This window comes from Pongo pygmaeus, chromosome 2 (assembly GCF_028885625.2).
Source record: "Pongo pygmaeus isolate AG05252 chromosome 2, NHGRI_mPonPyg2-v2.0_pri, whole genome shotgun sequence".
In the NCBI taxonomy this organism is placed as follows: Eukaryota; Metazoa; Chordata; class Mammalia; order Primates; family Hominidae; genus Pongo; species Pongo pygmaeus.
This window is the reverse complement of record NC_085930.1, coordinates 103,294,929-103,308,567: the sequence shown is the minus strand read 5'-3', so window position 1 is coordinate 103,308,567 and position 13,639 is coordinate 103,294,929. Positions and strand designations below refer to the sequence as shown.

At 54.8% G+C, this 13,639-nt stretch overlaps 1 protein-coding gene across 3 annotated transcripts; it reads right to left on the bottom strand.

Annotated features, from left to right (window-relative positions):
- Positions 1 to 7,781: 7,781 nt before the first annotated feature.
- HYAL2 (hyaluronidase 2) lies at positions 7,782 to 12,818 on the bottom strand. Of its 3 annotated transcripts, none has more exons than XM_054483300.1 (4): positions 12,637 to 12,818; positions 9,555 to 10,521; positions 8,942 to 9,031; positions 7,782 to 8,523 (listed from the first exon to the last, which is right to left on the bottom strand). In XM_054483300.1, the coding sequence occupies exons 2-4, from the start codon at positions 10,473 to 10,475 to the stop codon at positions 8,113 to 8,115; spliced, it is 1,422 nt and encodes a 473-aa protein (XP_054339275.1). In that variant the 5' UTR covers positions 10,476 to 10,521; positions 12,637 to 12,818; the 3' UTR covers positions 7,782 to 8,112. The 3 variants fall into 3 exon arrangements, with proteins under 3 accessions (XP_054339275.1, XP_054339276.1, XP_054339277.1); XM_054483301.1 differs by lacking the exon at positions 12,637 to 12,818 and adding an exon at positions 11,351 to 11,759; XM_054483302.2 differs by lacking the exon at positions 12,637 to 12,818 and adding an exon at positions 10,868 to 11,208.
- Between the last annotated feature and the right edge of the window lie 821 nt (positions 12,819 to 13,639).

Genomic DNA, 13,639 nt, shown 5'->3' with positions numbered 1-13,639 from the left:
GATGACAGAGCAAGACTCCATCTGAAAAAAAAAAAAAACCCAAAACAAATAAAAAGGAGGGATGTTCAGAACAAATCGGAAAGTCCAACCATGTCATGAACAGTCAGTGTAAGTCACAAAAAACCCAAAAACTTTTTTTTTTTTTGAGACAGAGTCTCGCTCTATCACCCAGGCTGGAGTGCAGTGGCACAATCTCGGCTCACTGCAAGCTCTGCCTCCCAGGTTCACGCCATTCTCCTGCCTTAGCCTTCTGAGTAGCTGGGACTACAGGCGCCCGCCATCATGCCCAGCTAATTTTGTTGTATTTTTAGTAGAGACGGGGTTTCACCATGTTAGCCAGGATGGTGTTGATCTCCTGACCTCGTGATCCACCTGCCTTGGCCTCCAGAAGTGCTGAGATTACAGGTGTGAGCCACTGTGCCCAGCCAAAAACCCAAAAACTTTTATATAATCAAGTTGTCATATACTTTTTTCTTCAGGGTAGAGTCTTGCTTTGTTGCCCAGGCTGAAGTGCAGTGGTGCAATCTTGGCTCATTGCAACCTCTGCCTCCTGGGTTCAAGTGATTCTCCTGCCTCAGCCTCCCCAGTAGCTGGGTTTATAGGCATGTGCCACCACACCTGGCTAATTTTTGTATTTTTAGTAGACATAGGGTTTCAGCATATTGGCTTGGCTGGTCTCAAACTCCTCGCCTCAGGTGATCCGCCCGCCTCGGCCTCCCAAAATGCTAGGATTATAGGCGTGAGCCACCATGTCAGGCCAAGTTGTCATATTATTATTATTATTATTATTATTATTATTATTATTATTATTATTTGAGATGGATTCTCGCTTGTCGCCCAGGCTGGAGTGCAGTGTCACGATCTCAGCTCACTGCAAGCTCCACCTCCCAGGTTCATGCCATTCTCCTGCCTCAGCCTGCTGAGTAGCTGGGACTACAGGCGCCCGCCACCATGCCTGGATAATTTTTTGTATTTTTAGTAGACACAGGGTTTCACCGTGGTCTCGATCTCCTGACCTCGTGATCTGCCCACCTTGGCCTCCCAAAGTGCTGGGATTACAGGTGTGAGCCACCATGCCCGGCCTTTTTTTTTAGACGAAGTCTCACTCTGTCGCCCAGGCTGGAGTGCAATGGCAGGATCTCGGCTCACTGCAACCTCTGGCTCCCAGGTTCAAGTGATTCTCCTCCCCTAGCCTCCCGAGTAGCTGGGATTATGGGTGCACACCACTACACCTCGCTAATTTTTGTATTTTTAGTAGAGATAGGGTTTCAGCATGTTGGTCAGGATGGTCTTGATCTCCTGACCTCGTGATCTGCCTGCCTCAGCCTCCCAAAGTGCTGGGATTACAGGCGTGAGCCACCGTGCCCAGCCAACAGCTTTTAACAATTTAGTATAGTCCTATGAACAAAATTTGGAGCATATTTGTTTCTCTACCTGATTTCTCCAGAATTTGGAAACTATTTGTGAGTATTCTTAACTTATGGCAATACAGTTATTTGCATAAGTGCCATAAGAATCTGTTTTTGTGTGGCATGGTGGCTCACTCCTGTAATCCCAGCACTTTGGGAGGCCAAGGTGGGCAAATCACCTGAGGTTGGGAGTTCGAGACCAGCCTGGCCAACATGGCAAAACCCCATCTCTACTAAAAACACAAAAATTAGGTGGGCATGGTGGCACATGCCTGTAATCCCAGCTACTCGGGAGGCGCTTGAACCTGGGAAGCGGAGGTGGCAATAAGCTGAGATCGCACCATTGCACTCCAGCCTGGGCAACAGAGCCAGATTCCACCAAAAAAAAAAAAAAAAGAATCTGTTTTCATTTGTAACAGGACACAACTGGAGGAATTGGTTATTTGACCAAGACTTTGACAGGAATGGTGTGCTTTCGTTTAAGGAATCAAGCTTAACTTATGGAGCCAATAAAGCCCTTGGGAAAACTGGCCTCATATTTTGTGTACGCAGTCCCTGTACAGGATTTCTTACCTGTGGTAAGTAAAGAATGTCACTTTCTGGGGCCAGGAGTGATGGCTCACGCCTGTAATCCCAGCACTTTGGGAGGCCAAGGCAGGAGGATCACCTGAGGTCAAGAATTCTAGACTAGCCTGATCAAAAAAAAAAGGATGTCACTTTCTGACAGGCACAGAGGCCCCAGGTTTATCCGTTTATCTTGGAACTTGAAAGGAGAGGAAATTCCATCCAACTCATGGGTATTTGATGGCACAAATCCATGGCTGGGCAGGGCTTTAAAAAGTCTTATCTGAGATTCCTCTTATGGGACAAAATAAATTATTCTTGCTGCACTGTATACAAATATTTAGGCCAAGTATAATAAGCAAACAAGTCATACCATGATTTATCTTTAGTAAAATGGGAAATTGGAGAGAGAATAAAATTATGTTTCAAAACGAATGTTCACCTGTTAGATTCTAGTCTTAACTGTTTTTTTGTTTGTTTCCAATTTTTATTATTTTCTACAGTTTGGACTGAATTTTTCTTGCCTACAAGTCTTCAAATTAAGTTTTCAATTTTTTTCCTTCTTTTTTTTTTCATTTTCCTAATTTGGAGTCACTGAAAACTAAGCTGTGTTTTGTTTTTTTTTTTTTTTTGAGACGGAGTCTCGCTCTGTCACTCAGGCTGGAGTGCAGTGGCAGGATCTCAGCTCACTGCAACCTCCACCTCCCAGGTTCACGCCATTCTCCTGCCTCAGCCTCCCGAGTAGCTGGGAGTACAGGCATCTGCCACCATGCCCGGCTATTTTTTTTTGTATTTTTAGTAGAGACGGGTTTTCACCATGTTAGCCAGAATGGTCTCGATCTCCTGACCTTGTGATCCGCCCGCCTCGGCCTCCCAAAGTGCTGGGATTACAGGAGTGAGCCACCGCAATCAGCCACTGTGGTTTCTTTTCTTTCTTTTTTTTTTTGAGATGGAGTCTCGCTCTGTCGCCCAGGCTGGAGTGCAGTGGCGCGATCTCAGCTCACTGCAACCTATGCCTCCTAGGTTCAAGCAATTCTCCTGCCTCAGCCTCCCGAGTAGCTGGGACTACAGGTGCCTGCTACCATGCCTGGCTAATTTTTGTATTTTTAGTAGAGACGGGGTTTCACCATATTGACCAGGCTAGTCTCGAACTCCTGACCTTGTGATCCAGCCGCCTCGGCCTCTCAAAGTGCTGGGATTATAGGCGTGAGTCACTGCGCCCGGCCCTAGCTGTGGTTTCTTAAAAGCGTGTCAACTAAAATCAGACAACTTACACTTCAGAAGAAAGTGACAGTAACCTGTTTACATACATAAGCCACTTTCATACCTGCCTACCAATGTATGGACTTCAGAGTAATGTGGCCTATATTTTTCCAGGATTTTTTTTTTTTTTTTTTTGAGATGGAGTTTCACTCTTGTTGCCCAGGCTGGAGTGCAATGGCGCAATCTCAGGTTGCTGCAACCTCCGCCTCCTGGGTTCAAGTGATTCTCTTGTCTCAGCCTCCTGAGTAGCTGGGATTATAGGCATGAGCCACCATGCCTGGCTAGTTTTTTGTATTTTTAGTAGAGACAGAGTTTCTCCATGTTGGTCAGGCTGTTCTCGAACTCCCGACCGCAGGTGATCCGCCCGCCTCAGCCTCCCAAATTGTTGGGATTACAGGCATGAACCACCCCGCCAGGGCTGGGATTGTTCTTTTGCTGTTTTTTTTTTCTCCCTTCCTTCTCCCTATTTTCTCTTCACACTGCATGAGACTTTACAACCTGCTAAAAATGAGCTTTCCAGACCTACTTATCTAGCAATGAGAGATCAGATGAAACCTGAAACCAGATACTCATTTTCTTGCAAAATGTTTTCTTCAAAAGATTTTGAAAAAGAAAATGGGGTAAATGTGAAAGGAAAGTATCGTGGGCCTCTTCAAGTTGGGAACTGCTCAGGACAAATCTGCCTCCCATTCTATTCAAGTCATCCTTTTGCTCATAGAGATAGATGCATATTCTGATTGCCTCCTTTGGAAAGACTTACCAGAAACTCAAAAGAATGCAACCATCTGTCTCTCGCCTATCTGTGACCTGGAAGCCCCCAGTGCTTTGAGCCTGGGAGCCTTGATTTGAGCAGTCTCCACCTTTCTTTCTGGAACTGATGTGCTTCTTACATATTGATTAATGTCTCATGTCTCCCTAAAATGTATAAAACCAAGCTGTGCCCCAACCGCCCTGGGCACATGTCCTCAGGACTTCCTGAGGCTGTGTCACCAGCGAGTCCTCAACCTCGGCAAAATAAACTTTCTAAGTTAACTGAGACCTTTGTCACATTTTCTGGGTTCACAGCTGATTCTGAAGCTGGTTATTGACACCTGCTATGTGCTTGGGCCCAGACTTGCCTGCCAGAGTGGGGTAAAGGAAACACCACGTCCCTGCCCAAGTGAAAGTGCTGCCTGGATCTGAGTCAAGTCTGAGACTGAGCCACTGTAGCCAGGCCACCCCTGGCATGGTGGCCACTGAAGCAATGAAACTCACAGTTAACTACCATCTGGGTTTGGTCCTACAGGCTGCCTGGATAGAAAAGCTGGCAGGGCTGAGGGAAAGAAGGGCCCAGGATACTGGGGACAGCATGAGACTTGTACACAGGATCAAGCCCCAGAAGTGGTGGCTGCTGATCCAGTTCAGGAAGCAGGGTCCCAGAGTGATGACCATGTAGGCCCAGAGAGCCTGGCACAACTCTTGAGGGCTGAGGGAACAGAACATCAAGGCAGCCCCCAGCCCCCCTCCTCAAGGACTCATGCCACCTCCTGGTGCCCCCAGAAACCTAGTGCTGCAGTTGGCCCAATCCAGGCAACTACCAGGCCAGCATTCTCCAGCTGGCCTCAGTCCAAGGGAGAAGCTCTAATGGTGGAACCATAGGAAGAAGCTGAGGGTGCCTGAAATCCTCCTCCACCCCAGGGCCCTGCCCACAGGCCTGCTCCTACTGGACTGGTCCAGTAGGATTGGTTCAGGTGGTGTGTGTGTGCGCATATGTCTGGGGCCCATCAGCTTGATGGTCCAGTCCTGCCTGCTGTCTCTGGCTGTGCAACACTTCAGACCTCTGAGCCGCATCACTCCCCATTACCTTATTCCTACCCACTCCCCACTTTCCCCACAGGACAGTGCTGGCTCTCCCTGAGTTGCATTTTCCCTAGGACCGTCTTTAGGTCCTCCAGCGGAAGAAATGTGAGGTTCATAAAGGTTTATATGGAGGGGGTCACAGCTCGATGGGTACTGGTCACAGCTATGCAGGAGAGGTCACAGTTGCGGAGGAGTCAGTTATTTGGAGAAGGTAACAGCTGTATGGGGCCACACATGGGAGGGGTTACAGGTAACAGATGTATGCGGTCACACATGGGAGGGGTTACAGGTAACAGATGTATGGGGTCACACATGGGAGGGGTTACAGGTAACAGATGTATGGGGTCACACATGGGAGGGGTTACAGGTAACAGATGTATGGGGTCACACATGGGAGGGGTTACAGGTATGCAGGAGTCATAGCTAGGTGGGAAAGGTCACAGTGGTGTGGTCTAGATCACCTCTGTGTGTTGGGTGTGGGTGGGGTAGCTCAGAGGTATGCGTGGGTCACATCTGTGTGGAGGAGGTCACAGGTGCAGGAAGTCACAGGTATGGAGGACAGGCCACAGCTCCTTTCTCCTTTCCTTTTGCTGAGTGCCATCATCTTATTGTGGCAACTGTTTTTTTGAGACAGAGTCTTGCTCTGTCACCCAGGCTGGAGTTCAGTGGCCCATTCTCCGCTCACTGCAACCTCCTGGGGTAAAGTGATTCTTGTGTTTCAGCTGCCCAAGCAGCTAGGACTACAGGTGCGCACCACCAAACCCAGCTAATTTTTTCTTTTTTTTTTTTGAGACAGAGTCTCGCTCTGTCGCCCAGGCTGGAGTGCAGTGGCGTGATCTTGGCCCACTGCAACCTCCACCTCCCGGGTTCAAGCGATTCTCCTGCCTCAGCCTTCTGAATAGCTGGGATTACAAGCAGGCACCACCATACCCGGCTAATTTTTTATTTTCAGTAGAGATGGGGTTCACCACGTTGGTCAGGCTGGTCTCTAATTCCTGACCTTGTGATCTGTCCGCCTCAGCCTCCCAAAGTGCTGGGATTAGAGGCGTGAGCCACCAGGCCCGGATGCCCAGCTAATTTTTGTATTTTTAGTAGAGATGGGGTTTCAGCATGTTTGCCAGGCTGGTCTCAAACTCCTGGCCTCAAATGATCCACCTGCCTCGGCCTCCCAAAGTGCTGGGATTACAGGGGTGAGCCACCGCACCCGGCCCATCATTTTATTGACCAACACCTGAATCTTCTCTCCAGCCTGGCCTCCCCCCACCATGGCCATGAGCACCTGGGACCCCTCCACTTCTGTGTCCACCTCCTCTTTCACTGCGTGAATTTACCACGTCACCTTTCCAGTGCTACCACCTCACTCTCTCCTCTCCATTCTCTACCCATCACCGGCAAAAGAGGTGAGGAAAGGATATCTTTACAGCCTGGGTTGGCACTGGCTTGGCCGGGCTTGTTTCTCCCATCTGGCATCTCGGTCTTTGCATCTAGTGTGCATCTACCTCCATTTTGTCACTCCCACAAGGATGGGGGTCTTTGTTGGTGTGGTTCACAGATGCATCACGGATGCATCCCCACCACCTAGCCCAGCACAGGCACACTGCGTGCTCAGCGTTTACTGAATGAGTAAGTCAGTATTAGGTGAAGTCAGGCCTGGTGCTGCTCTAGGGCTGCCCCTCCTGCCTCTGCCCACAGCAGCCCCTAAGCCACACCCCAGCCCTGAACTGTTCACCTTCACCCCCTCCAACTTCCTCCAGCCTCTGCCCAGGATTTGTTCCCGAGCATCGAGCTGCCGCCCTCACCTTTCAGAACCCAATGTGGGAAGCATCTCCAAGGGCACCACCCCTGCTCCCCTGCTGCTGGCTGCCCTCGCCACTCAACAGCTTCTTGAGTCTGTCTCCCCAGAGCCAGAGCCTCCTGAAGCAGCACTGCGTGGTGACATGGGCGGGACCCCAGGTGTGGGGCTGCTGGCTGAGGGGAGGGGCAGAATGCACTCCCGTCAGAGGCAGGGCTAGTGAAGCAGCTCAGAGCTGGTCTGACAACTCCAGCTGCTCCTTCTTTCCTCAGGGACAGCCATAGACTAGCCATACTCTCCCACAGCCAGGACGGAGCAGACCTTAGAAGATGTTCCTGCTCCCAGGCCCAAGATGCCACCTCCCAGCCCCATCAGGCATCTCCAGAATGGGACAGGGACTGAACCTCATGATTCAGATCCCAATCCCCTGCACACCTCCCACCACCAGATCCGAGGGAGGGCTGTGACCCTGATGAGAGGTGTATGTGGCTGGTGTCCACTGCCCTTGGGAGCAGGGACTGGAGGAGACACCCTTGCCTGTGGGAACAGCAGGGAAGATCAAATGTTTCTCCCTGGGTTGGCAAGGAGGCTGGCACTGGTCCAGCTGGGAGGACAGGGGCAAGTGGCAGAAACACAATGAGCCCTGTCCCTCATAAAAGGCGGGGCCTGACTCCCTTGCAACCAATATGGAGAAAGCAACATCCTTGGTGTTGGGATGGAATGTGGGTCCCTCCACTCCCAGTGGCTCCTGCCCCAGCAGAACAGCTCCAGAGTGGGCAGCTCTGGGCCCCCAAGTCTTGGTGAATACATCTTACACGAGAAGTCCCCAGCAGAGGGTTTCATAGAGACAGAGCTGAGCTCAAACCCCATGGGAAATTCTGGAATGTCACATACACTCTAGCCCAGGTGCAAAATCCAAGCAGAGAAGCAATCGTTTTATGTTTAATTTACAAAAGAGACCCCAAAATAATAATAATAAACTATCCAGGGCAAGGGAGTAGGGTCAGGTCCTCCCCAGCCCAGCTGTACCCTCCTTCCCCTCTGGCAGGGAGAGAAGGGGCCTCCCAGGGGACTTCCCCTCCCCCTTAGAACAGGGGGGTGCGAGCTGGTATGGATGCCCTCCTGGGCTTCCTGGGGGCTCTGCCCACTCCAGACTCCAGTTTGTCTAGCCCCTGCAGGGTCCTACATGCCTAAGAGAGCCCTTGTGGTAGAGGCCAGCTTGCTGGGCAGCTAGGCAGGAGACCCCTACAAGGTCCAGGTAAAGGCCAGGGCGGCCAGAGCCAGCAGACTGGTGAGGTGGGACCCAGCCCAGGCCTCGCTGGCACCTCCAGCTGCCTGCCTATGGTCCCACTGGCATTGCTCACCACTCCAGCCCAAGTAGCACTGGCAGCGGAAGTGTGTCTGCAGGTGGTCAAGGTCGGCCCAGCTGAGCTCCCCCACAGGTCGCAGCTGGGGTTCACCAGGTGCACGGCCAGGCACTAGGCGGAAGCTGTTGGTGCTGAGATGCAGGAAGGTACTGGCACTGGGGTTGCGGCGCACACAGCGCCCATGGCCATGGCACTGGGCCCGGCTGCAATATTGGGTGGCCCAGGACACATTGACCACGTAGGGGACCAGCAGCCGTGTCAGGTAATCTTTGAGGTACTGGCAGGTCTCCTGGAGGCAGAAGACAAGGACCACAGGTCAGGGTCAGCTGCCTCAGCCCACAGGCCCAGATGGAAACTGTGTCCACACTGTGATGACTATACCTTATTTTAACTGCACACATTTATACATTCAATCTACACCTGAGCCACACAGTCCCTGCTCCTGCCGAGAAGTGGGTGGGGGCAGAGACCGGAACCCAGTTGGGCAGATGGGGAAGGGCGGAACTCAACAGCTGTTCAGGACAGCATTTCCTCTTTCCTGAGAGCAGGGCGGGGGTGACCTCCTCCTCTGTTGCCACCAGGGATGCCTCGGGTGGGAGACAGACAAGGGGACCAGACTAGGACTGCCCACCTGAGGTTGGTAGCCAAAGGCCCTAACTCTCTGCCTGTCCCATAGACTGAGCTCTGGCAGGCTGGGTCTCGCTTACCGTGCTTGTGGTGTACCCCGCATCGCCCCAGAGGATGACACCAGCTGCGCCCAGGGCCGCACTCTCGCCAATGGTAGAGATGAGGTCCATCTATGCAGGAAAAGGGATGGTCACTGAGGAAGACTGAGACCACAGGGTGACAGGAACAGACAGGGAGGGCAGGCCCCAGCCTGTTTCAACCTGCTGAACTCCCAGCTCAACCCCCCTTTCACCTCCAGGCAGAGGCTCATCTGTTTTGCTTCCTTTTTAAACATTTAAGTCCATTTCCACCCCACTTTTGGGCCTCAGTTTCCCAAGCCAAGGGCACACTTGAGCCTAGGTGCAGCTATCAGGATGGATTCTAAAGTTAGAAGGCCTGGGCCCCAGTCCCAGCTCTGCTCTGGATTTGCTGGGAAGCTTTTGGCAAACTTCTCAGCATCGCTGTGCCTCAATTGTTCTCATCTGAAAAATGGGGATAATGATGTCACCCTTTCAGGTTACAGACAGAATGATTTGAGGGGATGTGGAGCAGCCAATAAACTACAGGTATAGTCCTATAGTGGCCCCTGATAACCCAAATGTGCAGTGGATCCTCAGGGAAGGAGGAAAAAGGCAAGGCACTGGAGACACATACCTCACTAAGCCCCGTGAGCCTGCGGCTATAGGTGGGCCGTGTGAAGACATAGACTGGGAGTGCATGGTTGGCATGGTGGGTGCGAGCCACACGAAGGGCCTCCTGAACACGGAAGCTCACAAAGTTGCGGCCGTGGCGGGAGGAAGCGAGTGTCTCGTCCAGGTAGACAGACGGGAAGAGGGCCGTGCTTTCAGCCCACAGCCAGGCCAGCTGGTCATTGCGGGCCACCTCAACATCAGGGCAGCGGCCTGTGTAGCTCTCCCAGTTCTGCACATAATCATGATTGTAGCAGTCAGGAAAGAGGTAGAAGCCCCAGAGGTGCCGGGGCCGCACTGCCTTGACATAACGCAGTGTCTCCAGCATGAACTGCTGTGCTGCGAACTCAAACTCATATTGTGCCTGTTTGACTATGCGGTCTGGAGGCCAGTCAGGGTGACGACTGGCCACCAGCTGGCGTGATGACCGGCGGTACACATCTTTGTCCTGCCAGTTGCGCACCCACACAGGTCGCCAGTCCTCCCAGTCGATGACCGCCAGCCCCACAGACTCCTGTGTCCGAATGTAGTGCTCCACACGTTTCTGCAGCATCTTCCGGTGTGCCCAGAGGCTGACATTCTGTGGCACACCACCATGCACAGACCTTCCCGCGGAATCGAAGCGTGGATACAGGCCTAGACGGTCGCGGTAGAAGATGGTGATATTCTGGTTCACAAAACCCTCATTAGGTGAGGCCTGCACATCAAAGGCATTCAGGTCCAGTGGCACCTTGAGGCGTGGGCCACAGTCCTGTGTGGGCACGTCCCACGCTACCACAAAGGGCCGGCCAGTGAAGATGGGTGGTGCTGTGGGCTTGAGCTCCATGGCCCATGCCACCGCCAGCACCAGGGCCAGTGTAACGGTGGGGCCTGGGCCTGCCCGCATGCTGGGGGCTGCAGGAGGTGTCACCTGCCTGGCACCAGCTCAGGAACTGGAAGAAGGGTGGGGGAGAACAAATCAGTCTAGGGAATACTGGAAGTGCCCACCTCAAGCCCATCTATGCTCCCAAAGCCCATGCTGTGTGGGGGTACTGTGCTCATGGCTGTAATAGGTTTGAGAGACCACAGGCCACTGCAGGGCAGACAAGGCACCCTGGGAACTCACTGCCAGAATCACAGGGCTCTTTTCTGGAGCAGGTAGCCTATGGCTCGGCAGAAATCTCTATTAGGTCTGTAACCCTTCTAAGAACTAGATAATTTGGGCTCACCAGAGTCACATATATGCCTGCATACCATCCAGTACATGGTTTCAGAGAACACTGAACCCCTGATGCCCACCCTGTACACCGTGAAGAACCCTTGATCCAGAGAAACCACAGCATTTGGGTAAAGCAGGGAACAGCTCGTGAAGAGGCTAGGAAGCTGGAAGGAACGCTGCCGCGAGGCTTCTATCCGTGTAACACTCGCCCGGCAGAAGAGTGAGGCTGTCCGGACTTTCTCTCGAGCGCTGACACTCTCCCGGCTTGGAGGAGGACCCGCGGGGACAAAGGGGCAGCGGACCTCCCACGGCGGCGTCGGCCGACCGGCCCTTCCCTCCACCGTCACCGGGAATGCGCGCGCCCGCCTCCCCCGCCCGGCCGCTCAGGGCTAGAGCGCGCTCCGCCGGGTCTTTGTGCGGGACCCCGCCCCCGCCCCGCACGTGGGGCCTGCGCCCGGTCGGGTGGGGGTGGGGTTTCTGGACGCCTCTCCGCGAGCACCCCCGGGGATTCAGACTCCAGCCCAAGGGGAGAGAGCCGCCAGGTTTGCACCGCCCGCCCTCACCTCGCGCGGGGCGCCACCGGGACCCGCGCCAGGGCCACCGCCATCCCGGGCCCAGCCCAGCCCGCTCCGGCCGTTCGCCCAGGCGCGGCCCGGCTCAGCGCCTCTGCTGGCTCCGCCCCCCCAGGCACGCTGGCCCTTTAAGACTCCAGTGCGGAGGTGGGCCCGGGACTGGACTTGCGGACGGGGCGGGAAGGTGTGTTCCACCTTTCTCGGTGCCGGTGCCGCGTTTTGGCTCGAAGAGCCCCAGGTCCTCTGCAGAGGGACGTGGCCGCTCATCTGGGACCCTAATGCCCCTCTGAGCAGGGCTTTCTTTGGGAGTCTCAGCCACGAGCGCCAGTCAGCCTGAAATGTTCCCCCTGCAGCCCGAGGCCGGTGGTTCAGTCCTCCCAGCTCCGCGGCGCCGCCAGCCCTTTAAAGAGACACTGTGAGGGACTAGGCAGGGGGACGGGGAAGGCGGGGGGAATAGGAGGAGGCGTTGCCCCGTTCGGCCATCAGGAGGTGCTGTGGTACTCCGAGGTTGGCAGGGGGCAGCAGCAGATCTGGCTCTGCACCCCCTAACGTAGACGCTAGCCGTGGGGCCCCTTTGTGTGGAAAAAGGGACTTTGACCTGAGGCGACCTCTGGTCTCCTGGACAGTAATGCCCCGCCTCCCACGAATCAGGGGCCCCCTTCTCTGGTCCGCGGTCTAAAGGGAGGCCCCGCCCCCTGCCAGACTGAGGGAAGGGGCCAAGCACCGCTTCTTAGCCGGCCCAAGAAGGGCCGAGGCAGTCGTTATCCTCGCAGCCCGGCTCTGGGTCGCGGCGTGGCCGGCAGGGTTGGGGGCAGGGAAGCTCAGAGGGGTCTAGGAGGTTGGCCGCCCCTCTCCCTGACTCGCATCAGGGCGGGACAGTCATCCCTGAGATCCCGTCCTTTTCTGCCCAGTCTCTGAGGTCCTTTGGGAGCCCGGTTCCCTCTCAACCCCGAGAAGGCCCCCATTCCTTGCAGCAGTTTCTGGCTGGACCTCCGAGAAAGCCAGCAAGAGGGGTCTCCCACGGCCTCCATCCCGTATCCAGCGCCCCCTACGCTCCACAGGCCTCTCCCGGTGGGGGGCAGGCTTAGACCCTGGCGAGTCCCGTGCGAAAGCACCTCGGCTCTTCCTAGGTCCGCTCCCCTGTGCGAGACTCAACTCCGCAAAGGGCCCGCGTCTGCGCCGCCAGCCCCTAACCCTCCCGGGCGCCAGGAGAGGGAGGGAGTGCTACTGCGAGCGCATCTGTGGGGGTGCAGACCAGGCGTCTGCGCTGGGCTCACCTGTGTGGGAGTCCGTCGGCCCAGTAGGTCGGCGGCCTCCCTCCTTCCTGGGGTGAGCCTCTCCAGCTAGGCTACTTGCGCCAGCTGCTGCCCGTTGGGCAGCTCGCCGAGGACTTGATAAACCCCATTCCCTCCCATCCGCTCCCGCCTCCCATCCCAGCCCTTTCTCCTCACTTCCTGCTGCCCCCTGAGAGGAAAGGGCCAGGAACAGGCGCGGGGGAGGAGATCGCCTTGACCCTGTTTCCCTCCAGAATGCCCTGCTGGCTGGCTGCCCTCCCCACCCTTCCCGAATAGGATCTGGCCCCGCCAGCTGCGCCAGGTGACAGGAAGGCTATGGGCTCAGGATCAGGTGCCAATCTCCCCCACACCCACAGCTTCCAACACTAGGGAACCTCTTCACTCCTTCCCTAGGATTGGGGCCCATCCTCAAATCCAGTAGGGTGTGAGAGGATGGGGTCAGGTGGTGGTGCTTTTGGGAGTCAAAATACTTGGGGGTCGTTCAGCTGATGGTCCCCCAGAGCAGGTGCCCAAGAAGGGAACTAGCCTTAGGGGGAGGGTCGTGGGGACTTCCAGTAGCTGAGTCCATTTTTTTCCACTGAGAGCTTCCGCATCCTATGTGACAGGACAATGTGTTAGTGAGTGTGACTGTGTGGGTTGGGGAGGAGGGGACGGACTGGGAGGGTTCTGCAGAGTGCTTTCCTGCTGGAGTTCAATCCTGGATGGATTTCAGAGTCCACTATACAGAGTAGGGGGCTCCTTACAACATGGATGAGGAAAGGGTATACTCCTCTGGGAGGGGTGTTCCTGTGGCTGGCCCTAGGGAGGACTGCAGCAAGGTTCCAGCAGACCTCTCCAGGGGTGCAAATCTACCTACCCTCAAATCACCCAGAGCCAACCCCTCAACAACCCAATGGCCCAATGCCCAGGAGCCTCTCCCCCAACAGAAGGCTGTGTAAGGGGTAGGTGAATACCCAGAAGTCTGGCCCTGAGGACTAACGAGTCC